The sequence below is a fragment of the Pseudopipra pipra genome, unplaced genomic scaffold (genome assembly GCF_036250125.1).
Source record: "Pseudopipra pipra isolate bDixPip1 unplaced genomic scaffold, bDixPip1.hap1 HAP1_SCAFFOLD_314, whole genome shotgun sequence".
NCBI lineage: Eukaryota > Metazoa > Chordata > Aves > Passeriformes > Pipridae > Pseudopipra > Pseudopipra pipra.
The window spans coordinates 18,476-44,717 of NW_026990793.1; the positions used below are offsets into that span (position 1 = coordinate 18,476).

The window sequence follows — 26,242 nt, forward strand, 5'->3', positions numbered from 1 at the left end:
TTATTGTGTGATTCCATGACCCTGTGATTCCATTACTGTGTGATTCCATGATTCCATGATTCTGTGGTTCCATGATTCCATGATTCTGATTCCATGATTCTGTGATTCTGTGATTCTATTTTTCCATGATTCTGTAATTCCATGACTCTGTGATTCCATGAACCTGTGATTCCATGACTCTGTGATTCCGTGATTCTGTGTTCCATGATTCCATGATTGGGTGATTCCATGATTCCATGATTCTGTGATTCCATCATTCTATGATTCCCTGACTCTGTGATTCCCTGATTCCAAGATTCTGTGGTCCCACGATTCTGTGATTCCGTTATGCCGTGATTCTGTGATTCCCTGACTCCATTATTCCGTGATTCCATGATTCCATGGTTCTGTGATTCTGTGACTCCATGATTCTGAGATTCCATGATTCTATGATTCCATGACTCTGTGATTCCATGACTCTGTGATTCCATGATTCTATGATTCCATGACTCTGTGATTCCATGACTCTGTGATTCCATGATTCTATGATTCCATGACTCTGTGACTCCATGATTCTGAGATTCCATGATTTTATGATTCTATGATTCTATAACTCCGTGATCCTATGATTCCATGATTTTATGATCCTGTGATTGCACAATTCTGTGGTTCTGTGATTCCAGGATTCTGTGATTGCACAATTCTGTGATTCCATGATTCCGTGATTCTGTTATGCCATGATTCTATGATTCCATGATTCAATGATTCCATGATCCTATAATTCCATGATTCCCTGATTCAATGAGCCTATAATTCCATGATTCAATGATCCTGTAATTCCATGATTCCATGATTCTGTGATTTCATGATTCCATGATTCTGTGATACCATGATTTTATGGTTCCATGACTCTGTAATTCCATGATTTTATGGTTCCATGACTCTGTAATTCCATGATTCTATAATTCCACAATCGTATGAATCCATGATTCCATGATTCTGACTCTATGTTCCATGATCCTATGATTCCCTGATCCTAGGATTTTACAGTTCTATTATGCCATGATCCTGGGATTCCAGGATTCTATTGCGCCATTCCCCTGCGATTCCAGGATCCCATCATTCCGCGACTCCGCGACTCCCCCATTCAGCCACCCCCCGACCTCCCGCTCCTACAATTCCAAGATCCCCCGACCCCCCGCTCCTACAATTCCATGATCCCCCGACCCCCCGCTCCTACAATTCCATGATCCCCCGACCCCCCGCTCCTACAATTCCATCATCCCCCGACCCCCCGCTCCTACAATTCCATCATCCCCCGACCCCCCGCTCCTACAATTCCATCATCCCCCGACCCCCCGCTCCCGCTCCCTCTCCCCGTCCCCTCCCGGCCCCCTCGGTCTCCATGGCAACACCCGGAAGCTGCCGCCCATCTCCCTGGCATCACCCGGAAGTTCCCCGCCCATCTCCATGGCAACGGCCGGAAGTGCCCGGCGGTCTCCCTGGTGACGCCGGAAGCGGCGGCGCGGGGCGGGCTCCGGCGGCAGTGACGCTGAGGGCGCCATGTCGGCCATGTCTGCGGGCGGCGGAGCGCAGCGGGACGCGGGGGCCGCGGGCGGGTGAGGCACGGCCGGGCGGGCTGGGGCGGCCCCGCCGCCGCCGCGGGGGCACCGCCTCACCCTCCTCTCCTCTTTTCCAGGCGCCGCAGCAAGTGGGACCAGCCCGGCCCGGCTCCCACCTTCCTGCTGCCCGGCACGGCGCCGCTGCCCGGGCGGCCGTTCGCCGGCGGGGGCGGCGATGGCGGCGCCGCCGTGGCCGGTTCCGAGGGCTCCGCGGCGCCCTCGGGAGCGCTGGATGCGGCCGCGGCCGTGGCGGCGAAGATCAACGCCATGCTGATGGCCAAGGGGAAGCTGAAGCCGGCGCCCAGCACGGCCGACAAGGTGGGGGGGCCAGGGGGGCCTCACGGGCGGGCTCCGGAGACCGTCGTTTGTCGGGAAACGGTGGAGTTGGGGGCGACAAAATCACTCAGGAAATACACTTTTAATTTTTTCTTCAGCTGTGGGGTCAGGCCTTGTGAGGCTTTAGGGAGCCGCCTCTGGGGAGATAAAGTTTTTCCCCGGGATGACGGAATGTTGTGGGCTGGAAGCTGGAAGGGACCCCGCGAGGATCGTCCAGCCCCGCTCTTAGAGTGTTTTTCCTGAAGGGTTTTCCAGGTAGCAGAGCTGATGGAAAAGCCTGATTTGGGTTGGAAAAAGGCCTTAAAGCTCATCCAGTTCCATGGGCAGGGACACCTTCCACTGGCCCAGGTTGCTCCAAAGTGGCCTTGGACACTTCCAGGGATCCAGGGGCAGCCACAGCTTCTCTGGGAATTCCATCCCAGCCCCTCCCCACCTCACAAGGAGGAATTCCTTCCCAGGATCCCACCTGGCAGTTTAAAACCCCCCTTGCCCTGTATAACAAGTCCCTCTGGCTCCGTTGTTTTTTTTTAAAGCCCTTTTTGGGCACTGGAAGTAAAATCTGGCACTTTGAGACCTCGAAAACTTGGCAGGTGCTGCTGCTGCTGCTGCCTCAAATCTTCCACCTCTGCTTTTGTCCCGAGCTCTGGTGACACCCCGTGCTGAGGGAGCCACTTAACCAAGGGATTAACCTGCATTGGGGATTGGCAGTTTTGCTGCACATTGGTTTTATTATTTAATACAGTAAAACATATATAATTATAACATGCATGTGGTTTTATTGCACACGTTGCTGTCGGTAGGAAGTGCTCAGTGATGGCATTTCCCAGAGTGATTAAACTCTGGTGACACTTCAGGTTGGGAGGGGGTGGAAATTAAGGAGCTGCAGATTAACGAATGTAGGTTTTTTTAATAAAAAAGTGGAAGGAGTGGAGCAGTTTAATGTCTGTACAGTTTAATGTCTGTACAATTTAATGTCTGTGCAGTGCACTGGAGTCCCTCCACAGCTGCCCTGTGGCTCTTTTTTAAGTGCTGTGCCTTCCTGTGATATTTGCTGAGTGGTTGGGTGTTACTGGAAAATTCTCTTTCTTTTTTAAATAGAGTCTTGGTTGAAGTTTATAACTCCCCAAAATCCATTCCAGAGCTTTTAGAAGGCTGTACTCACTCCACACGTTGAAAAAAAAGCTCCCAGGTCTTTGTGGTAACCCCCAACTCCTCCTAAATCTGAGGTTCTTTGCCTTTTTATTTCTTAGAATGTCGATACTGACACAAAATATTACGTTTTTGAGAAGGGGGGGAGTGTGGATGAGTTCAGATCCTGAGCAGAAACTCTAAATTCTCTCTGTGTTTAAAGGCAGTTGAGATAAGAAGGAGCTGGAAACATGAACTTGGTGTTTCTTTAGTCTCAGGTCTCTGTCAGAGCTGCCAGTCCCAGTGGGAGATGCCCTGGTTGCTGTTCAGCAGCTCCCCAGCTCAGTCCTACATCTCTTCCTCCCCTTCCAGAGCAGGAACATTAATCATTCTGTCAAAATGTGCTGAAGATAAAGTGTCTTTGTTTGGGCTCAGGGTTGTGAGGAGGCAGGTTGAGCAGACACAGAGTTGTTTCTGTTCATATCTGAAGATTTTGGGTTCAGTGCCTGGAAAGGGAGCGAGGAGGACGTTGGGGAAGGGCCAAACGAGGAGGACCTTGGCCCTCCCGAGCCCTGGGGCCGGGCTGTTCCTTGCCCCACGGCTTTCCAACGCTGGGAATGTTCTCTGTTGAAGCTGCAGGCTCTGGGGAAAGGCCCAGCCGCCAGCAAGAGCAAGGATGACCTGGTGGTGGCCGAGGTGGAGATCAACGACGTGCCCCTCACCTGCAGGAACCTGCTGACCCGGGGCCAGACCCAGGACGAGGTAGGAGTGCCCTGGCAGCACTGCTGGGGCTGAACTTACGTGACATCTTTACCTTCTGAACCCATAAAATGAACTCAGAGTCAGGTTTGACCCGTGAGGTGGGAGGAACCTGCAGCAGGTTCCGCTCAGTCCTTCCGTTGTGTTTGTGGAGACGCTCAGGAGGTGGTTTGGTGAGGTCAGAGCTGCTCTCCCACCACTCCACTGAGGGCTTTGGGGTTTTTAATCAGCAGCCCAGGCTGGATGTTGGTGTTTGGGGGGTGCTCTGTTGATGGTTGGTCTCTGACCCCCGGGTTTCCATCTCTTGCAGATCAGTCGCCTGAGCGGAGCCGCCGTGTCCACCCGGGGCAGGTTCATGACTGCAGAGGAGAAAGCAAAAGTGGGACCTGGGTTTGTAGCTCTTTTCTTTGGGGTTCTGATTTCTTCTCTCCTTGGGAGGGGAATTGCTGAGGCTCCTGTTTGCTTTGTTCTCCATGAGCAGTTTTGCTCATCATTTACCACAACTCATAATTTGCCACAAATAACAATTTGTCACAATTCATATCTTTGCCACAATTCATATTTTTGCCACAACTCATAATTTGCCTTTTTTCATAATTTGCCATAATTCATATTTTGCCACAATTCATAACTTGCCGGTTTTATATTTTGCCTCAATTCATAATTTCCCACTATTCATAATTTCCCACTATTCATAATTTCCCATTTTTCATACTTAGCCACTTTTCATAATTTGCCACTTTTCATGTGTTGCCACAATTCATAATTTGCCACTATTCATAACTTGCCATTTTTCATATTTAGCCAGAATTCGTAATTTCCCACAATTCATAACTTGCCATGGTTCATTTTTTACCACAGTTCATATTTTCCACAAGTCATAATTTGCCATTTTTTCCATATTTTACCATAATTAATTTTTTACCATTTTTCCTATTTTTGCATTTTTTTCTGTTTTTCCATTTGTCATGTTTTGCCAGAATTCATTATTTGCCACCATTCATAATTTGACTTTTTTAATAATTTGCCATCATTCATAATTTACCATTTTTCATAATTTGCCATCATTCATAATTTGCCACCATTCCTAATTTGCCATTTTGATGGTCCTGCCCACACAACTTCTTCCCTACCTGCCTAATATTGTTTGAAATTCCATCCAAACCAATCAACAGGAATAGATCCCACTGTGCTCAACTTCTTCCCACTGGACTCTGCAGCTTCCCAAATCCAAATTCCTCACTGCTTTTGGTTCATTCACCTTCTGTGCCCAAAGAAATTCAAGTTTCTCGTGATACAACTTCAATAAATCATCCCATAAACATATTTTTTCAGTGTTTCCTGAGCACTGTGATACTCCAGGGACTTGCATTCCCTTATTTGAGTAGATCTTTGTGGCAGCCTTGCTGTGAAGTTCAATTGAACCCATAAATTGAACCCATAAATTGAACCCATAAACTGAACCCATAAACTGAACCCCTAAACTGAGCCCATTTTGTGTGTTGTCCGTGGGTTTAATGGGATTTTTGACATTCCCTCCCCAGGGATCGTCCCTTGTATCTCCACGTGCAGGGGCAGACGCGGGAGCTGGTGGACAGTAAGTGCCAAACATTCCTTTTTTCCTGGTTTTTTTGGGACAAAGGGGCTGTGGGAGTGGCCTTGCTGAATATCTTGGGGTTGATAACAGGCTGTGGTTAAACACTGGGAAGGTCTGCCCAGAAATTCCCGAGGTCCCTCCTGCTGCATCCGGCAGGAATCCTTGGAGACACCCCAGGGAAGGTGGGGGAGTGGTGATCTCATGGACAACACCCCCAGATCCCACTGGAGCAGGACAGAGTGACAGGAAGGGACCACACTGGGTCACCAGGCAGGATCGTCCCCCTGGCACGTGGGGTGTGTCCAGGTGGCTCTGGAATCAGCTCCTTGGTGGCAACAATTCCCTGGGAATCCCGGGATGGGGCAGGTTGGGAGGGCCCTCAGGGGGTCACCCAGTCCCTCCTCCCTGCTCAGAATTATCCCAGAGCACGTGGGATGTGTCCAGGTAGCTCTGGAATCATCTCCTTCCACCCCCTTCTCCAGCCCCATCTCAGCTCTCCCTCAGACCAGGAGCTCCCTGCAGGAGCAGGAGAGATGGAGGCAACAATTCCCTGGGAATCCCGGGATGGGGCAGGTCGGGAGGGACCTCAGGGGGTCACCTGGTCCCACCTCCCTGCTCAGGATCATCCCAGAGCACGTGGGATGTGTCCAGGAGGCTCTGGAATATCTGCAGGGAGGGACACTGGGCACTGCCCAGGGAAATTCTTCCTCATGCCCAGGTGGAACTTGTGGGCCTCAGTTTTGTGTCCTGTTTTTGGGCAGCCCCGAGCAGAGCCTGGTCCATCCCTGCAGGCACTGACACGCCCTGGGGAGGTCCCCTCTCGGTGTCCCCTGGTCACAGAGATGCTCCAGCCCCTTCAGCATCCTCCCAACCTCCCCTGGACCCGCTCCAGGAGCTCCATGGCCCTCCTGTCCTGAGGGGAACTGGCCCCACACTCCAGCTGTGCCCCCCCAGGGCTGGGCAGAGGGGCAGGATCACTCCCTGACCTGCTGGGAATTCTCTTCCTGATGCCCCCCAGGACACACCCCCGGGGCCTTCCCTGCAGAGCTGCTTCCCAGCCTGTGCCGGTGCCTGGGGTTGTTCCTCCCCCACTGCAGGACCTAAAACCTTGATGTTTGTCCTAAACATTGCTGTTCATCCTAAAATGTTGGTGTTTGTCCCATAACGTTGGTGTTTGTCCTAAAATGTTGGTGTTTGTCCTAAAACGTTGGTGTTCATCCTAAAACGTTGGTGTTTGTCCTAAAACATTGGTGTTCATCCTAAAACGTTGATGTTTGTCCCATAACGTTGGTGTTTGTCCTAAAACCTTAGGCCAGGCTTTGCAGGGTGGGAGTGGGCAGGGAACCCTGATGTTCCACAGAAACAATCCCAAGTTGGAAGGGACTCTCAGGGATCATGGATTGCAGCCCCTGGCCCTGCCCAGACCCCAGCAGTCCCCCCTGGCCCTGCCCAGACCCCAGCAGTCCCCCCTGGCCCTGCCCAGACCCCAGCAGTCCCCCCTGGCCCTGGGGGTGTTGTCCCAACCCTCCTGGAGCCCTGGCAGCCCTGGGGCCGTGCCCGCTGCCCTGGGGAGCATTCCCAGGGTCTGCCCATCTGGGGGAGGGACCTTTTCCAAACATCCAACTTCAGCCCCCTTCCAGAGCTCCAGCTGCTCCCCCGGGGTGGCTTGGGGCCATCCTTGGTGGTGCCATCCTTGGTGGTGCCATCCTGGGTGGTGCCATCCTTGGTGGTGCCATCCTTGGTGGTGCCATCCTGGGTGGTGCCATCCTTGGTGGTGCCATCCTTGGTGGTGCCATCCTGGGTGGTGCCATCCTTGGTGGTGCCATCCTGGGTGGTGCCATCCTTGGTGGTGCCATCCTGAGTGGTGCCATCCTTGGTGGTGCCATCCTTGGTGGTGCCATCCTGGGTGGTGCCATCCTAGGTTCCCATCCCAGGGCCCCACAGGAAGATGAACCCCTGCTGCCTGTCCCCTTGTCACAACAACCCAGTTGTGTCCCAGTTTGGGTTGAGCTGGAAAACGGGAACGATTTTCCTTTTGTGTCCCTCAGGAGCCGTGAACAGGATCAAGGAGATCATCACCAACGGGGTGGTGAAAGCAGCCACGGGCTCCAGCCCCACCTTCAACGGGGCCACGGTCACCGTGTACCACCAGCCAGCCCCCATCACCCCCCTGAGCCCGGCCGTGGGGCAGAAACCCCCCTTCCAGTCCGGGGTCAGTGTCCTGGGGTGGGAGTCAGGGAATGGCACCGGGGACAAGGGGTGGAAGTCATGGAATGGCTCTGGGGACAGGGTTGGGAATCATGGAATGGCACCGGGGACAAGGGTTGGGAGTCATGGAGTGGCTCTGGGGACAGTGTTTGGGGTGGGAGTCATGGAATGGCTCTGGGGACAGGGTTGGGGTGGGATTCCTGGAATGGCTCTGGGGACAAGGGGTGGGAGTCAGGGAATGACTCTGGGGACAAGGGTTTGGGGTGGGAGTCATGGAATGGCTCTGGGGACAGGGGTTGGAAGTCATGGAATGGCTCTGGGGACAAGGGTGGGAGTCAGGGAATGACTCTGGGGACAAGGGTGGGAGTCAGGGAATGACTCTGGGGACAAGGGTTTGGGGTGGGAGTCATGGAATGGCTCTGGGGACAGGGGTTGGGAGTCATGGAATGGCTCTGGGGACAGGGTTGGGAATCATGGAATGGCTCTGGGGACAAGGGGTGGGAGTCATGGAATGGCACCAGGGACAGGGTTGGGAGTCAGGGAATGGCTCTGGGGACAAGGGTTGGGATTCATGGAATGGCTCTGGGGACAGGGTTTGGCTGTTCTACTGGGATGGGATTCATGGAATGGCTCTGGGGTCAGTGTCATGGGGTGGGAGTCATGGAATGGCTCTGGAGACAGGATATGGGGTGGGAGTCATGGAATGGCTCTGGGGAAAAGGGTTGGAGTCATGGAATGGCTCTGGGGACAGGGTTGGGAATCATGGAATGGCTCTGGGGACAGGATTTGTGGTGGGAGTCATGGAATGGCTCTGGGGACAAGGGGTGGAAGTCATGGAATGGCTCTGGGGACAGGGGTTGGGATTCATGGAATGGCTCTGGGGACAAGGGTTGGGAGTCATGGAATGGCTCTGGAGACAGGATTTGGGGTGGGAGTCATGGAATGGCTCTGGGGACAAGGTTTGGGATTCATGGAATGGCTCTGGGGACAAGGGTTGGGAGTCATGGAATGGCACCAGGGACAGGGTTGGGAGTCAGGGAATGGCTCTGGGGACAAGGGTTGGGAGTCATGGAATGGCACCGGGGACAGGGTTTGGGGTGGGAGTCATGGAATGGCTCTGGGGACAAGGGTGGCTGTTCCATTGGGGTGGGATTCCTGGAATGGCTCTGGGGACAGGGTTTGGGGTGGGATTCCTGGAATGGCTCTGGGGACAGGGTTTGGGGTGGGAGTCATGGAATGGCTCTGGGGACAAGGGTTGGGATTCATGGAATGGCTCTGGGGACAGGGGTTGGGAGTCATGGAATGGCTCTGGGGACAGGGTTGGGATTCATGGAATGGCTCTGGGGACAAGGGTTGGGAGTCATGGAATGGCTCTGGGGACAGGGTTTGGGAGTCATGGAATGGCACCGGGGACAGGGTTTGGGGTGGGAGTCATGGAATGGCACCGGGGACAAGGGTTGGGATTCATGGAATGGCTCTGGGGACAGGGTTTGGGGTGGGAGTCAGGGAATGGCTCTGGGGACAAGGGTTGGGATTCATGGAATGGCACCGGGGACAAGGGTTGGGATTCATGGAATGGCTCTGGGGACAGGGGTTGGGGTGGGAGTCATGGAATGGCTCTGGGGACAGGGGTTGGGAGTCATGGAATGGCTCTGGGGACAAGGGTTGGGAGTCATGGAATGGCAATGGGGACAGGATTTGGGGTGGGAATCATGAGATATAAAAATTAAAAGCATTAAAACTGAAAAAATAAAATTAAAAATAAAAATTAAAAAAGAAAAATAAAACTATTAAAAATAAAATAAAAATAAAAAATATAAAAATAGCAAAATTAAAATTAAAAATAAGAATTAAAAAATGAAAAATAAAAATAATAAAAATTAAATTAAAAAGAGTTAAAAATAAAAATAAAACTTAAAAATAAAATTAAAATTAAAAAATATAAAAATTAAAAATAAAAATTAAAAAAGAAAAATAAAACGATTAAAAATAAAATAAAAATAATAAAAATAAAAAATATAAAAATAGCAAAATTAAAATTAAAAATAAGAATTAAAAAATGAAAAATAAAAATAATAAAAATTAAATTAAAAAGAGTTAAAAATAAAAATAAAACTTAAAAATAAAATTAAAAATAAAAAATATAAAAATTAAAAATAAAAATTAAAAAAGAAAAATAAAACTATTAAAAATAAAATAAAAATAATAAAAATAAAAAATATAAAAATAGCAAAATTAAAATTAAAAATAAGAATTAAAAAAATGAAAAATAGAAATAATAAAAATTAAATTAAAAGTAAGAATTAAAAATAAAAATAAAACTTAAAAATAAAATAAAAATAATAAAAATTAAAAATAAGAATCAAAAAATGAAAAATAAAAATAATAAAAATAGGATTTAAAATAAGAATTAAAAATAAAATAAAAATAATAAAAATCAAAAATATAAAAATAGCCAAATAAAAATTAAAAATAAGAATTAAAAAATTAAAATAAAACGATTAAAAATAAAGTAAAAATAGAAATAATAAAAATCAAAACCAAAATTAAATATAAAAATAACAAAATAACAATTAAAACAAGAATTAAAAACTAATAACAACAATTAAAATATTAAAAATAAAAATAATAAAAATTAAATAAAAATAAAATTATTTTGAAATAAAAATTAAAAATAAAAATAAATAAAAATAAAAAAAAACCCCACCCCAACAACAAAAATCAACCCCCCCCCCTTGTGTGTTGTTAAAATCTGGAGGACTGAAGAGACTGAGTCTGGAGAGTGAGACTCAGGGGACAGTGGCCTCCTAAAAGCAAAGGGATGGTGAGAGCAGTCCTGCCCCAGAGCAGCCCAGGGCTCCCTGTGCCATCTCACACTGCCCTCTCCTGTCACAGCCCAGGGCTCACTGTGCCATCTCACACTGACCTGTCCTGTCACAGCCCAGGGCTCCCTGTGCCATCTCACACTGCCCTCTCCTGTCACAGCCCAGGGCTCACTGTGCCATCTACACTGACCTCTCCTGTCACAGGGCTCCCTGTGCCATCTCACACTGACCTCTCCTGTCACAGCCCAGGGCTCCCTGTGCCATCTCACACTGCCCTCTCCTGTCACAGCCCAGGGCTCACTGTGCCATCTACACTGACCTCTCCTGTCACAGGGCTCCCTGTGCCATCTCACACTGACCTCTCCTGTCACAGCCCAGGGCTCCCTGTGCCATCTCACACTGCCCTCTCCTGTCACAGCCCAGGGCTCACTGTGCCATCTCACACTGACCTGTCCTGTCACAGCCCAGGGCTCCCTGTGCCATCTCACACTGACCTCTCCTGTCACAGCCCAGGGCTCCCTGTGCCATCTCACACTGCCCTCTCCTGTCACAGCCCAGGGCTCCCTGTGCCATCTCACACTGACCTCTCCTGTCACAGGGCTCCCTGTGCCATCTACACTGACCTCTCCTGTCACAGCCCAGGGCTCACTGTGCCATCTCACACTGACCTCTCCTGCTCTCAGAGGAGCCCAGGGCTCACTGTGCCATCTCACACTGCCCTCTCCTGTCACAGCCCAGGGCTCACTGTGCCATCTCACACTGACCTCTCCTGCTCTCAGAGCAGCCCAGGGCTCCCTGTGCCATCTCACACTGCCCTCTCCTGTCACAGCCCAGGGCTCCCTGTGCCATCTCACACTGCCCTCTCCTGTCACAGCCCAGGGCTCACTGTGCCATCTACACTGCCCTCTCCTGTCACAGCCCAGGGCTCCCTGTGCCATCTCACACTGACCTCTCCTGTCACAGCCCAGGGCTCACTGTGCCATCTACACTGCCCTCTCCTGTCACAGCCCAGGGCTCACTGTGCCATCTCACACTGACCTGTCCTGTCACAGCCCAGGGCTCCCTGTGCCATCTCACACTGCCCTCTCCTGTCACAGCCCAGGGCTCCCTGTGCCATCTACACTGACCTCTCCTGTCACAGCCCAGGGCTCCCTGTGCCATCTCACACTGCCCTCTCCTGTCACAGTCCTGTCCCAGAGCAGCCCAGGGCTCCCTGTGCCATCTCACACCGAGCTCTGCTGTCAGCAGGCAGGAGACTTCTGCCCTCATTTCCTAATTCTGAGTGCAATAATCAGCTCTCCCTGCCCCTTTGCAGATGCACTATGTGCAGGACAAGCTGTTTGTGGGGCTGGAACACGCCGTGCCCACCTTCAACGTGAAGGAGAAGGTGGAGGGGCCGGGCTGCTCGTACCTGCAGCACATCCAGGTGGAGACGGGGGCCAAGGTGTTCCTGCGAGGGAAGGGCTCGGGGTGCATCGAGCCAGCCTCGGGCAGAGAGGCCTTTGAGCCCATGTACATCTACATCAGGTATGGGAGGGGTCCAAAAACCAGCCAGTGTGCCAGTTCTGGGGGGGATCACAGAATTACAGGGTCACTGGGTTGGGAAAGCCCTCTGAGATCATCAAATCAGATGATCCAGCCCAGCCCGGGGCACTGATGCCACATCCAGTCTGGGCTTAAAATCCAACACCATCCACTCCCTCTCCATCCCCTGGGCCCATGTGCATCTACATCAGGTATGGGAGGGGCCCAGAAAACAACCAGTGTGCCAGTTCCCGGGGGGGATCACAGAATCTCAGGATCAACCAAGCTGGAAAAGCCCTCTGAGATCATCAAATCCAACCTTTGATCCAGCCCCACCATGGTTCCCAGCCTGTGGCACTGATGCCACATCCAGTCTGGGCTTAAAATCCAGCACCACCCACTCCCTCTCCATCCCCTGGGACACTGGGAATGGGCAGGGGTGTCACAGCTGGATTTGGGGGCAGGGAATCACAGGAAAAACCCTCTGGGATCATCCAGTCCAACCCTCACTCCAAACCTGCTGTGGTTCCCAGCCCGTGGCACTGATGCCACATCCAATCTGGGCTTAAAGTCCTGCAGGGAATGGAGGGTGGGGACTCCACCCCCTCCCTGGGCAGCCCATTCCAATGTCAGGTCACTCTCTCTGGAAAGAATTCCTTCCTAATGTCCAACCTAAACCTCCCCTGGCACAGCTGGAGCCCCTCCTGTCCTGCTGCTGGTTCCTGGGAGCAGAGCCCGACCCCCCCTCCTGTCAGGAGTTGTGCTGAGTGGGGAGGTCTCCCCTGAGCCTCCTCCTGTCCAGGCTGAGCCCCCCCAGCTCCCTCAGCCTCTCCTCACGGGAATTGTGCTCCAGCCCCTTCCCCAGCCTGGCTGCTCTTCCCTGGCCCTGCTCCAGCCCCTCCATGTCCTTCCTGAGCTGAGGGCCCAGAGCTGGACACGGCCCTCGAGGGGAGGCCTCCCAGGGGCACAATCCCTGCCCTGCTCCTGCTGCCCCCTGATCCCGAGCCAGGCCAGGATCCATCGGCCCTCTTGGCCCCCTGGGCACACTCTGGCTCCTGTTCAGCTTCCTGCCCATCCCAAATCCCAGCTCCCTTCCCCCTCTGGCCCAGCCCGGGGGGCTGCCGGGGGTTGTTGTGCCCCTGGGCCTGGTTGAACCTCATCCCGTTGGAATCAGCCCCTGGATCCAGCCTGTCCAGGTCCCTCTGCAGAGCCCTCCTGCCTTCCAGCAGATCCACCCCCAGCTTGGTGTCCCCTGCACGTTTGTGATGGTTCACTGGATCCCTTCACCCCGATCATCAATAGAGACATTGAACAGGACTGGGCCCAACTGGGGACACCCCCAGTGCCCAGATCCCCCCTGGATGCAGCTCCATCCCCCTGGACACACCCCAGTGCCCAGATCCCCCCTGGATGCAGCTCCATCCCCCTGGGGACACCCCCAGTGCCCAGATCCCCCCTGGGGACACCCCCAGTGCCCAGATCCCCCCTGGATGCAGCTCCATCCCCCCTGGGGACACCCCCAGTGCCCAGATCCCCCCTGGATGCAGCTCCATCCCCCCTGGGGACACCCCCAGTGCCCAGATCCACCTGGATGCAGCTCCATCCCCCTGGGGACACCCCCAGTGCCCAGATCCCCCCTGGGGACACCCCCAGTGCCCAGATCCCCCCTGGATGCAGCTCCATCCCCCTGGGGACACCCCCAGTGCCCAGATCCACCTGGATGCAGCTCCATCCCCAGCTCTCCCTGGCCCTCCAGCCAGTTCTTGACCCAGCAATGTGGTTTAATGTTGGGAAATCCTTCATTCCAACTCCCTTCATGCCCATGAAGTTGATTGAACCTGATTTTCCTTTAACTGAGGTGTCTGTAAAGTGATAAAGAATCAACCCTGCGGTGCCAGAGTAGAATGAGAGAATCCCAGAGTGGTTTGGGTTGGAAGGGACCTTAAAGCTCGTCCAGTTCCACCCCCTGCCAAGAGCAGGGACACCTTCCACCAGACCAAGGTTTCTTCTTGAAACCCTAATTCTTAGACCAGAGTTTCTTCCCAAGGGGATGAGTCTGACAGCAGGTTGCTGATGGAAGAGGGAGCTCCCAAATCTGACAGAGTTGTGCTGATGAGGTGTTTTTGTTTTTTCTTTTGTCTGTCCTTTCAGCCACCCAAAGCCAGAGGGTTTGGCAGCTGCTAAAAAGCTGTGTGAGAACCTCTTGCAAACGGTGAGTAGCTCTTACAAACACCAGCTTTCAGAGCCTGGTGGAGCTTTGGGGGGTGATTTTTTAATGCTCTTTTTGATGTCTGTGTGTCTGACTTGCTCAGGGGTTTTCCCTTCCAAGAGCTGCTGCCTTAATTCTTGTACAGACAATGAACATTTCTCAGGGTGGAGCTGTAGTAGTGGAATTTTAGGGGGGGAAAAAAGCTTCCCATGCTGTCCAGAGCTGCACTGTCTGCTTCAGGAAAGAGGAAGTGATTGGTGTAACCGAAAAAAAATCCTAAAAAATCTCTCACAAAATGAATTTCTACCTTAAGCTTTTCTCACATGAATGCAAATGGAGTAAAACCCTGGGGGTTTCTGTTAATATTCTGTTAATGTTGATAATTGAGTGTAGGCTACAAAGTCTCCTTTGACAAAAATACATGGAAGCTTTTGGGTTCTCAGAGTATCTTGTCTCTGCTGTAGCAATTTATTTATTTGCCATTCTTTTTGACTTCTCTTAACCTGGGAAAGGTTATCCCATATTTTACATGGATCTACCCCAGAGGGGCCAACGGGGGCTGTTCCCTGGGGTGTTGGTGGGTGGGTGTCCATGTTTGGGTCGTTGCTGTCCTTGTGCCTGGCGTGTTCTGTGGTCAGCAGGACACACTCCCAGGTTTGGGGGGTTCATTTGGGATGTTTGTTGTGTGATCTCTGGGGATCCTTTGCAGGTTCACGCCGAGTACTCCCGCTTTGTGAACCAGATAACCACTGCAGTCCCCCTGGCAGGTAAATCCCAGCCCCAGCTCAGCTTTCAGGGCCCAGCCCCTTCTCCATTTGCTGTTTGTTGCCGTGGAATTTTGGTGCTGAAAAAGTCTCCAGAGCAGTTAATTAGGGGTGAGATAAGAAAGGGTTTATTTGCCAAGGCCAAGATGTTACAGGACACACACTGGCCGTGCCTGAGAGGTCACATTTTATAACACCATCCATCCAGTCCCAGATGTGCCCACCCTGTGGCCTCTCCTCTGGACCACCCTGGGTCCACCCCCTGAAAATGAGTCTGGGGTGCATTTTGGGACCCCCTGTTCATCCCATCTTTGTCTTCATCAGAGCACAAAGGGTCCATAGTTACCTAATTCTTGACTGTGTTCTGTGGTTTAGGCCCTGATATGCTGTTCTGCCAACAATTTAGGCCTTGCCTTGACAAAAGACTAAACATCTCTGCTGTGTTCAGGAGTAGGATTGATATAGGGAGCATAGAATGGGGTAAGAGGGGTAAGGAATGTGTAAACAAGGGTGCTGGAGAGAAAGGGAAAGGGACAAGGGACAAAGGAGGGAGGGGGTTGCTGCTTTTAAAACCTACTTATAAAACTTATAAGGTTTACCAATATTAGAAAAATAAAAAACCATTAGGGGCTTAAGGCATCAGACTAAACATTTCTACTGGATTCAGGAGTAGGATTGATATAGGGAGCATAGAATGGGGTAAGAGGGTTAAGGAATGTGTAAACTGCTGGAGAGAAAGGGAAAGGGACAAAGGAGGGAGGGGTTGCTGCTTTTAAAATCTACTTATAAAACTTACAAGGCTTACCAATATTAGAAAAATAATAAAAAAAAAACATTAGGGGCTTAGAAGGGTGCTAGAAAGGGAAAGGGACAAGGGACAAAGGAGGGAGGGGGTTGCTGCTTTTAAAACCTACTTATAAAACTTACAAGGCTTACCAATATTAGAAAAATAAAAAACCATTAGGGGCTTAAGGCATCAGACTAAACATTTCTACTGGATTCAGGAGTAGGATTGATATAGGGAGCATAGAATGGGGTAAGAGGGGTGAGGAATATGTAAACAAGGGAAAGGGACAAGGGACAAAGGAGGGGGGGGGGTTGCTGCTTTTAAAATCTACTTATAAAACTTACAAGGCTTACCAATATTAGAAAAATAAAAAACCATTAGGGGCTTAAGGCATCAGACTAAACATTTCTACTGGATTCAGGAGTAGGATTGATATAGGGAGCATAGAATGGGGTAAGAGGGGTGAGGAATATGTAAACAAGGGAAAGGGACAAGGGACAAAGGAGGGGGGGGGGTTGCTGCTTTTAAAATCTACTTATAAAACTTACAAGGCTTACCAATATTAGAAAAATAATTAAAAAAAAACATTAGGGGCTTAGAAGGGTGCTAGAAAGGGAAAGGGACAAGGGACAAAGGAGGGAGGGGGTTGCTGCTTTTAAAACCTACTTATAAGGCTTACCAATATTAGAAAAATAAAAAACCCATTAGGGGCTCAAGGCATCAGTTGAAGTGGCTGATTGATTTCCTGACCCTCCTCTCCCCCTCTTTCTCCCCCCAGGCTTCACCCAGCCCGCCACCATCAGCAGCGTCCCGTCCCAGCCGTCCTACTACCCCTCCAACGGGTACCAGTCGGGGTACCCCGTGGTGCCCCCTCCCCAGCAGCCCGTCCAGCCGCCCTACGGGGTGCCAGGCCTGGTGCCCCCCGCCGTGCCCCTGGCCCCCGGCGTGCTGCCGGCGCTGCCCGCGGCCGTGCCGCCCGTGCCCACGCAGTACCCCATCCCCCAGGTCCAGCCTGCCGCCAGCACTGCACAGGTACTGCCCACGGGCACCCCCTGGGCTCTCCATGGGGAGAGCTCTGATTTGGGAACTCTGGGGTTGGGGTCACTCTGCCGGCACTGCCCGCGGCCGTGCCGCCCGTGCCCACGCAGTACCCCATTGCCCAGGTCCAGCCTCCTGCCAGCACCGCACAGGTACTGCCCACGGGCACCCCCTGGGCTCTGTGTGCTGCCAGAGAGCAGCTCCATGGGGAGAGCTCTGATTTGGGAACTCTGGGGTTGGGGTCACTCTGCCGGCGCTGCCCGCGGCCGTGCCGCCCGTGCCCACGCAGTACCCCATCCCCCAGGTCCAGCCTCCTGCCAGCACCGCACAGGTACTGCCCACGGGCACCCCCTGGGCTCTGTGTGCTGCCAGAGAGCAGCTCCGTGGGGAGAGCTCTGATTTGGGAACTCTGGGGTTGGGGTTACCCTGCCAGGGCTGCCCTCTGACAGCTCAGGGGTGGGGTGGATGCTCCACACCGCGGGTTCTGATGTTGGGGATGTTCTCAGGGCAGGGGGTGGCTCGTTTTTGGGAGGTGTCAGCCCAGGCTGGGAGGCCCCTGATGGATTCTGGCTGACTTCAGGCAAGGGAAGGGGGTTTGGAACCTGGGTTTGCTTTAGTGGAGGTGTCTCTGAAGGGATAAAGGTGCCAGGGGAGGATCAGAGGATCCCAGACTGGTTTGGGTTGGAAGGGACCTTAAAGCTCATCCAGTGCCAGGGATGAGAGTTTGGGTTGGGATGAGTCTGGGTTACAGGTTAGGATGAGTCAGAGATTGGGATGAGTTTGGGTTACAGGTTAGGAGGAGTCAGAGATTGGGATGAGTTTGGGTTACAGGTTAGGATGAGTTGGAGATTGGGATGAGTTTGAGTTACAGGTTAGGATGAGTTAGAGATTGGGATGAGTTTGAGTTACAGGTCAGGAGGAGTCTGAGTTACAGGTTAAGAGGACTGAGTTACAGGTTAGGAGGAGTCTGAGGTAGAGATTAGGATGAGTCTGAGAGACTAGGATGAGTTTGGGTTACAGGTTAGTAGGAGATGGAGTTAAGAGATTAGGATGAGTCTGAGTTACAGGTTAGGAGGAGTCAGAGATTGGGATGAGTTTGGGTTACAGGTTAGGAGGAGTTTGGGTTAGAGATTAGGATAAGTGAGTTAGAGATTGGGATGAGTGTGGGTTACAGGTTAGGAGGAGTTTGAGTTACAGGTTAGGAGGAGTCTGAGTTAGAGACTAGGATGAGTCTGAGTTAGAGACTAGGATGAGTCTGAGTTACAGATTAGGAGGAGTTTGAGTTACAGGTGAGGATGAGTTTGAGGTGGGACCATCCTGCAGATGAAATATTTGATTTATCTCTAAGCTGTGAATTTTCTTTCCCCTCCTTTTGCATTTCCCAAAGACAGACTGGTTGTGTTCTGCCCCTCTGCATGAACCCCCACTGAGTGAACGATTTCTGTGCCTAATCTCCCTTTCTCCCTGTGTTTTGTCTCCACCTTGTGCACTCCAGAGCCCGCTGAGTGCTCCTTTCCTCCCTGCTGCCCCAGTAAAAACCAGCCTGCCAACTGGTGCTCAGCCCCAGGTGCAAACCCACCCCCAGGGCCAAAAGAGACGCTTCACCGAGGAGCTGCCCGACGAGAGGGAGTCGGGACTGCTGGGATACCAGGTGGAATAAAATCAGCCATTCTCTGCATTCCCCAGAGCCACAGCGGGGCTGGGCAGAGCTGGGGCTCAGCTGAGCCTCCCTGGCAGGGCCTTGGGCAGAGGGCAGCAGTCCCAGGACAGGGGGGACACCAGAACAATCATCCCAGAACAGGGGGGGGACCAGAACAGTCATCCCAAAACAGGGGACACCAGAACAGTCATCCCAGAACAGGGGACACCAGAACAGTCATCCCAGAACAGGGGGGACCAGAACAGTCATCCCAGAACAGGGGGGACCAGAACAGTCATCCCAGAACAGGGGGGACCAGAACAGTCATCCCAGAACAGGGGGGACCAGAACAGTCATCCAAGAACAGGGGACACCAGAACAGTCAGCCCAGCACAGGGGGGACCAGAACAGTCATCCCAGAACAGGGGGGACCAGAACAGTCATCCCAGAACAGGGGGGGACCAGAACAGTCATCCCAGAACAGGGGGACACCAGAACAGTCATCCCAGAACAGGGGGACACCAGAACAGTCATCCCAGAACAGGGGGGACCAGAACAGTCATCCCAGCACAGGGGGGACCAGAACAGTCATCCCAGAACAGGGGGGACCAGAACAGTCATCCCAGAACAGGGGGACCAGAACAGTCAGCCCAGCACAGGGGGACACCAGAACAGTCATCCCAGAACAGGGGGACACCAGAACAGTCATCCCAGAACAGGGGACACCAGAACAGTCATCCCAGAACAGGGGGGAGCAGAACAGTCATCCCAGAACAGGGGGGACCAGAACAGTCATCCCAGAACAGTCATCCCAGAACAGTCATCCCAGAACAGGGGGACACCAGAACAGTCATCCCAGAACAGGGGGGACCAGAACAGTCATCCCAGAACAGGGGGGAGCAGAACAGTCATCCCAGAACAGGGGGGACCAGAACAGTCATCCCAGAACAGTCATCCCAGAACAGGAGACACCAGAACAGTCATCCCAGAACAGGGGACACCAGAACAGTCATCCCAGAACAGGGGGGAGCAGAACAGTCATCCCAGAACAGTCCCAGAACAGTCATCCCAGAACAGTCATCCCAGAACAGTCATCCCAGAACAGTCCCAGAACAGTCATCCCAGAACACCCTTTTGGGGCCTCTGAGTGGATTCACTGCTCTTTAAGCTGGGCCTGAACTCATCCCAGATTATTTGGGGGCTTAGTGGATTTTTTTTTCGTGGGTGTTTCAAGGAGAGGGAGGGGAAACGTGGCAATAACTCCCAGATTTTCCCACTTCCCTTCCTTGCAGGTTGCACTTGAGAGGATTTCAAGGAGCCTAGTTTAAAAGATTCATTTATTTGATTATTTTTTTTTATTTTTTTAGCTAGCAAATGTTAGATGACTTTAAGAAAACTTAACTTTGAGTTCTTCAGTATTTTTTGATGGGAGGAAAGGGAGTGTTTCCCTGATGGGGATGCCTCAGGCAGAACCCCTAATAATAAAATCTTTGCCTGGAGGCAAGAAGGAGTTTTAGAGAAAACAGGCAGAGATCCCTGTGGCCTGCCCAGCTCAGGATGAGCTGCCTGAGGAGGTAAATCCACGCAGGGAAACTGTGAGCTTTGCCCTCCTGCACTTTTGCAGGCAGCAGAGGTGTTTGTGTGATGTAGTGGTTCCTCCCCAGTGCTGTGAGGAGGTGGGTTGTTCCTGGCAGTGGCAGTGAGGAGCTGGAGCTCGTGTTGGAGGGGGAGCTGTGCTAATGCCGTGTGTTTTTCTGCTCATAGCATGGACCCATTCATATGACTAATTTAGGTACAGGCTTCTCCAGTGCGAGCGACCTCCAGGGAGCCGGGGCCAAGGCAGCAAGTTCCTCAGGAAAGGAGAGAGAGAGGGACAGGTGAGTGGGGGGACACAGGGCCCAGGGCTTCTGCTTCTCGTGGGAAGCAAATTCCGTGTGACTCGAGGCTTGTTTCGTCGTAGGCAGGTTTTTTGTATTTTTTTTAATGTGATTTTTTTTGGTATTTTTTGGTGATTTTTTTATATTTTTAATGTGATTTTTTGTATTTTTTTGTGGTTTTTTGGTATATTTTTAACGTGATTTTTTGTATATTTTTAATGTGATTTTTTGTGGGGTTTTTGATGATTTTTTTATATTTCTAATGTGATTTTTTGTATATTTTTAATATGATTTTTTTGTAGTTTTTCGTGATTTTTTTGTATTTTTTTGTTATTTAGTTATATTTTTAATGAGATTTTTTAAATTTTTTTGTGGGTTTTTGTATTTTTTGTGATTTTTTTATATTTTTAATGTGATTTTTTGTGGTTTTTTGGTGATTTTTTTGTATATTTTTAACATGATTTTTGTATATTTTTAATGTGATTTTTTGTGGGGTTTTTTGTGATTTTTTAATATTTTTAATGTGATTTTTGTATTTTTTTTTACTGTGATTTTGTATATTTTTAATGTGATTTTTTGTATACTTTTAATGTGATTTTTTGTATTTTTTTACTGTGATTTTTTTTTGTATTTTTTTGTGACTTTTGTATATTTTTAACGTGATTTTTTTAATATTTTTAATGTGTGATTTTTGTATTTTTTGTGATTTTTTAATATTTTTTAATGTGATTTTTTGTATTTTTTTCTGATTTTTTAATATTTTTTAATGTGATTTTTTGTGTGATTTTTTAATATTTTTTAATGTGATTTTTTGTATTTTTGTGATTTTTTAATATTTTTATTGTGATTTTTTGTATTTTTTGTGGTTTTTTAATATTTTTTATGTGATTTTTTTGTATTTTTTTGTGATTTTTAATATTTTTAATGTGATTTTTGTTTTTTTTGTGATTTTTTTTTTGTGTTTTATGTGATTTTATTATTTTTTATGTGATTTTTAGTATTTTATTGTGATTTTTTGTAATTTTTTAATGATTTTTTGTATTTTTTTTGTGATTTTTATTTTTATGTGATTTTTTTGTATATTATTTTATGTGATTTTGTAATATTTTTTATGTGTTTTTAGTGATTTTGTATTTTTAATGTGTTTTTTGTATATTTTAATGTGATTTTTCGTATTTTTATGGGTTTTTTAATGTTTATGTGGATTTTTCATATTTTAATGTGTAGGATTTTTGGTATTTTTAATGTGATTTTTGATTTTTTTGTAATTTTGTGTTTGATATTTTTAATTGGTATATTTTCCTTGAAGTAATTTTTGTATTTTTAATGTAGATTTTGTATTTTAGATTGTATTTCATGGATTTTTGTATTTTTAACGGAATTTTTGTATTTTTAATGGAATTTTTTGTATTTTTTAACGGAATTTTTGTTGTATTTTTAACGCGATTTTTGGTATATTTTGGTAATTTTTTATATTTTAACGGTTGATTTTGGTATTTGTTGTTATTTTTAATGTGATTTTGCGTTTTTTTTTTAAGGTATTTTTTGGTATTTTTTAACACAATTCTTGGTATATTTTTTTAACACAATTTTTTGTATTTTTCAAGGTGATTTTTTTGCATTTTTGGGGGATTTAATTACTTTTAATCAGCTTTTATTAGTTCTGCTCCCAGCACAGCCCCTGTTCCCAGTCCAGCTCCGAGTCAGGAATTTGGGATTTCATTGCCTTTCACTCTTGTCCTGCTGTAAACCCCCAGAATTCCAAGGTTTTTCCCCTGTAAACCCCCGGAATTCCAAGGTTTTTCCCTGTAAACCCCAGGAATTCCAAGCTTTTTCCTTATAAAAACCCAGGAATATGGAGGTTTTTCCTTGTAAACCACAGGAATATCCAGGTTTTTTCCTTGTAAACCCCAGAAATTCCAAGGTTTTTCCCTGTAAACCCCTGGAATTCCAAGGTTTTTCCTTATAAAAACCCAGGAATTCCAAGGTTTTTCCTTATAAAAACCCAGGAATTCCAAGGTTTTTTCCTTATAAAAACCCATGGAATTCCAAGGTTTTTTCCTTATAAAAACCCAGGAATATGGAGGTTTTTCCCTTGTAAACCCCAGAATTCCAAGGTTTCCCTGTAAACCCCAGGAATTCCAAGGTTTTTCCCTGTCAAACCCCCAGAATTCCAAGGTTTTTCAACCTGTAAAACCCCAGAATTCCAAGGTTTTTCCCCCAGAATTCCAAGGTTTCCCTGTAAACACCCCAGAATTCCAAGGTTTCCCTGTAAACCCCAGAATTCCGAGGTTTTTCCCTGTAAACCCCAGAATTCCAAGGTTTCCCTGTAAACCCCAGAATTCCAAGGTTTTTCCTTGTAAACCCCAGGAATTCCAAGGTTTTTCCTTGTAAACCCCAGGAATTCCAAGGTTTTTCCTTGTCAATCCCAGGAATATGGAGGTTTTTTCCCTGTAAACCCCAGGAATTCCAAGGTTTCCCTGTAAACCCCAGGAATTCCAAGGTTTTTCCCTGTAAACCCCAGAATTCCAAGGTTTTTCCCCCAGAATTCCAAAGGTTTTTCCCTGTAAACCCCAGAATTCCAAGGTTTCCCTGTAACCCCAGAATTCCAAGGTTTCCCTGTAAACCCCCAGAATTCCAAGGTTTTTCCCCTGTAAACCCCAGAATTCCAAGGTTTCCCTGTAAACCCCAGAATTCCAAGGTTTCCCTGTCAAACCCCAGAATTCCAAGGTTTTTCCCTGTCAAACCCCAGAATTCCAAGGTTTTTCCCTGTCAAACCCCAGAATTCCAAGGTTTCCCTGTAAACCCCAGAATTCCAAGGTTTCCCTGTAAACCCAGAATTCCAAGGTTTCCCCTGTCAAACCCCAGAATTCCAAGGTTTCCCTGTCAAACCCCGGAATTCCCAAGGTTTTTCCCTGTAAACCCCAGAATTCCAAGGTTTTTCCCTGTAAACCCTGGAATTCCAAGGTTTTTCCCTTGTAAACCCCAGAATTCCAAGGTTTCCCTGTAAACCCCAGAATTCCAAGGTTTCCCTGTAAACCCCAGAATTCCAAGGTTTCCCTGTAAACCCCAGAATTCCAAGGTTTTTCCCTGTCAAACCCCAGATATTCCAAGGTTTTTTCCCTGTCAAACCCCAGAATTCCAAGGTTTCCCTGTAAACCCCAGAATTCCAAGGTTTCCCTGTCAAACCCCAGAATTCCAAGGTTTCCCTGTAAACCCCAGAATTCCAAGGTTCTCCCTGTCAAACCCCAGAATTCCAAGGTTTTTCCCTGTCAAACCCGGAATTCCAAGGTTTTTCCCTGTAAACCCCAGAATTCCAAGGTTTTTCCCTGTAAACCCTGGAATTCCAAGGGTTTTCCCTGTAAAACCCCAGAATTCCAAGGTTTTTCCCCCAGAATTCCAAGGTTTTTCCCTGTAAACCCCAGAATTCCAAGGTTTTTCCCTGTAAACCCCAGAATTCCAAGGTTTCCCTGTAAACCCCAGAATTCCAAGGTTTCCCTGTAAACCCCAGAATTCCAAGGTTTTTCCCCCAGAATTCCAAGGTTTTCCCCCAGAATTCCAAGGTTTCCCTTGCTCCCCAGGCAGTTGATGCCTCCGCCGGCGTTTCCCGTCCCGGGGGCTGAAATCGGAGCCTGAGGGAGAGAAAAGGGAGCGGGGGCAGCGCCCGGCAGCCACGGTGAGTGTCCCCCCCTTCCCTTCTGCTTTTCAGGGCACTACTTGGGCATTTTTAAGGCAATTTTTTGCTATTTTAATGTGATTTTTTGGGCATTTTTTAAGGCGATTTTTTGGTATTTTAATGTGATTTTTTGGGCATTTTTTAAGGCAATTTTTTGGTATTTTAATGTGATTTTTTGGGTATTTTTAAGGTCATTTTTTGGTATTTTAATGTGATTTTTTTGGTATTTTTAAGGTATTTTTTTTGTATTTTAATGTCATTTTTTGGGTATTTTTAAGGCGATTTTTTTTTTATTTTAATGTCATTTTTTTGTATTTTTAAGGCGATTTTTTCTATATTTTTAAGGCGATTTTTTTCTATATTTTTAAGGCACTTTTTGGATTTTTAATGCATTTTTTTTGTATTTTAATGTGATTTTTTTTTGTATTTTTATCGTGATTTTTTTGTATTTTTAATGTGATTTTTTAATATTTTTAATGCGATTTTTTCGGTATTTTTAGTGCGATTTTTTGGTATTTTTATCGTGATTTTTTTTGTATTTTAATTGTGATTTTTTCGGTATTTTTAATGCGATTTTTTTGGTATTTTTAATGTGATTTTTTTTATTTTTAGGGCAATTTTTTTCGTATTTTAATGTGATTTTTTGTATTTTAATGCGATTTCTTTGATATTTTTAAATGTGATTGTGGTTTTTTGGTATTTTCATGTGACTTTTTGGTGGTTTTTTTAATGGAATTTTTTGGTATTTTTTATGTGATTTCTTTGTATTTTTAATGTGGATTTTTTTGTATTTTTAATGAGATTTTTTTTTTTAATTTTTTAGGCTGATTTTTTTGTCTTTTTTCTTAATGTGATTTTTGTGTTTTTATGTGATTTTTTGGTGTTATTTTAATGTGATTTTTTTTTGTATTTTTATGTGGTTTTTGTGGGTTTTTGATGCAATTTTTTGTATTTCTTGTATGATTTTTTTGTATTTTTATATGGTTTTTTTGTTATTTTTATAGCTGATTTTTTTTGTCTTCTTTTAAAGCTGATTTTTTTGTCTTTTTTAATGTGATTTTTTTGTGTTTATAATGTGATATTTTTTGTCTTTTTTTAAGCTGATTTTTTGGTCTCTTTTAATGCAATTTTTTTGTATTTTAATGGGATTTTTTTGTATTTTTAATGGGATTATTTTATATTTTAATGTGATTTTTTATATGTTTTGTGATTTTATTGTCTTTTTTTAATGTATTTTATGTATTTTTAACGTGACTTTTTTGTATTTATGCAATTTTTAATTTTTTTTCAGCCGATTTTTTCTCTTTTTTTAAACGGGATTTTTTTCGTCATTTTTTTTCCATTTTTAAGCCGATTTTTTGTCTTTTTTTTTAAACGTGATTTTTTCCATTTTTAAACCAATTTTTTCTCTTCTTTTAACCGGGATTTTTTTCTGCCTTTACATGATTTTTTCTCTTTTTTTAAACAGAATTTTTTTCTACCTTTCCATGATATTTTTTCCATTTGTCAGCCGATTTTTTTTCTCTTTTTTTAAACAGAATTTTTTTCTACCTTTCCATGATATTTTTTCCATTTGTCAGCCGATTTTTTTCTCTTTTTTTTAAACAGAATTTTTTGTATTTTCACCTGACTTTTCCTATTTTTAAGCTGATTTTTTTCCTATTTTTTAGCCGATTTTTTTCTATTTTTAACCCGATTTTTTTCCATTTTCCACCCGATTATTTGCCTTTTTTTAACCAGAATTTTTTCCATTTTTAACCCGATTTTTTTCTATTTTTAACCCGATTTTTTTCCATTTTTAAACCGATTTTTTGCCTTTTTTTAACCAGAATTTTTTCCATTTTTAACCCGATTTTTTTCCATTTTTAACCCGATTTTTTCCCATTTTCCACCCGATTTTTTGCCTTTTTTTTAACCAGAACTTTTTCCATTTTCACGCCACCTTTTGGTGCTTTTCAAGGCGATTTTTCCACGACTTCCTTCCACACTTTAAGCTCATTTTTTACTATTTTCCCACGCCATTTTAAGGTGCCTTCCCTGCCTTTTCTGCGCCGTGCGGGCGCTCCCAGCTCCTCCCTGCGACCCCCACTTTTCCTGGCCTTGCTCTCTGGGTGCCGTGGCCCTGCCCTGTGCTAACTTTGCCTTTTTTGTGTGTTTCTGTCTCGTTTCTCTCTCTTCCATGGCCCCGCCGGATCCCGCTCCCGTCCCGCGGCCTCCCCGGATCTGCGCTGGCCTCGTCACCTCCGCCGGTGTCCAACTAACAATTGACAATTA

At 47.3% G+C, this 26,242-nt stretch overlaps 1 protein-coding gene across 3 annotated transcripts; it reads left to right on the forward strand.

Annotated features, from left to right (window-relative positions):
• Positions 1-1,488: 1,488 nt before the first annotated feature.
• KHDC4 (KH domain containing 4, pre-mRNA splicing factor) lies at positions 1,489-23,987 on the forward strand. Of its 3 annotated transcripts, none has more exons than XM_064643534.1 (13): positions 1,489-1,598; positions 1,679-1,919; positions 3,699-3,827; positions 4,135-4,214; positions 5,369-5,421; positions 7,470-7,633; positions 11,770-11,981; positions 14,130-14,190; positions 14,897-14,954; positions 16,517-16,770; positions 18,272-18,427; positions 20,180-20,292; positions 23,874-23,987. In XM_064643534.1, exons 1-13 carry the CDS (start codon positions 1,543-1,545, stop codon positions 23,926-23,928), a joined length of 1,632 nt encoding a protein of 543 aa, XP_064499604.1. In that variant the 5' UTR covers positions 1,489-1,542; the 3' UTR covers positions 23,929-23,987. The 3 variants fall into 3 exon arrangements, with proteins under 3 accessions (XP_064499604.1, XP_064499606.1, XP_064499605.1); XM_064643536.1 differs by having other exon boundaries at positions 20,208-20,292; XM_064643535.1 differs by having other exon boundaries at positions 3,705-3,827.
• Positions 23,988-26,242: the final 2,255 nt, after the last annotated feature.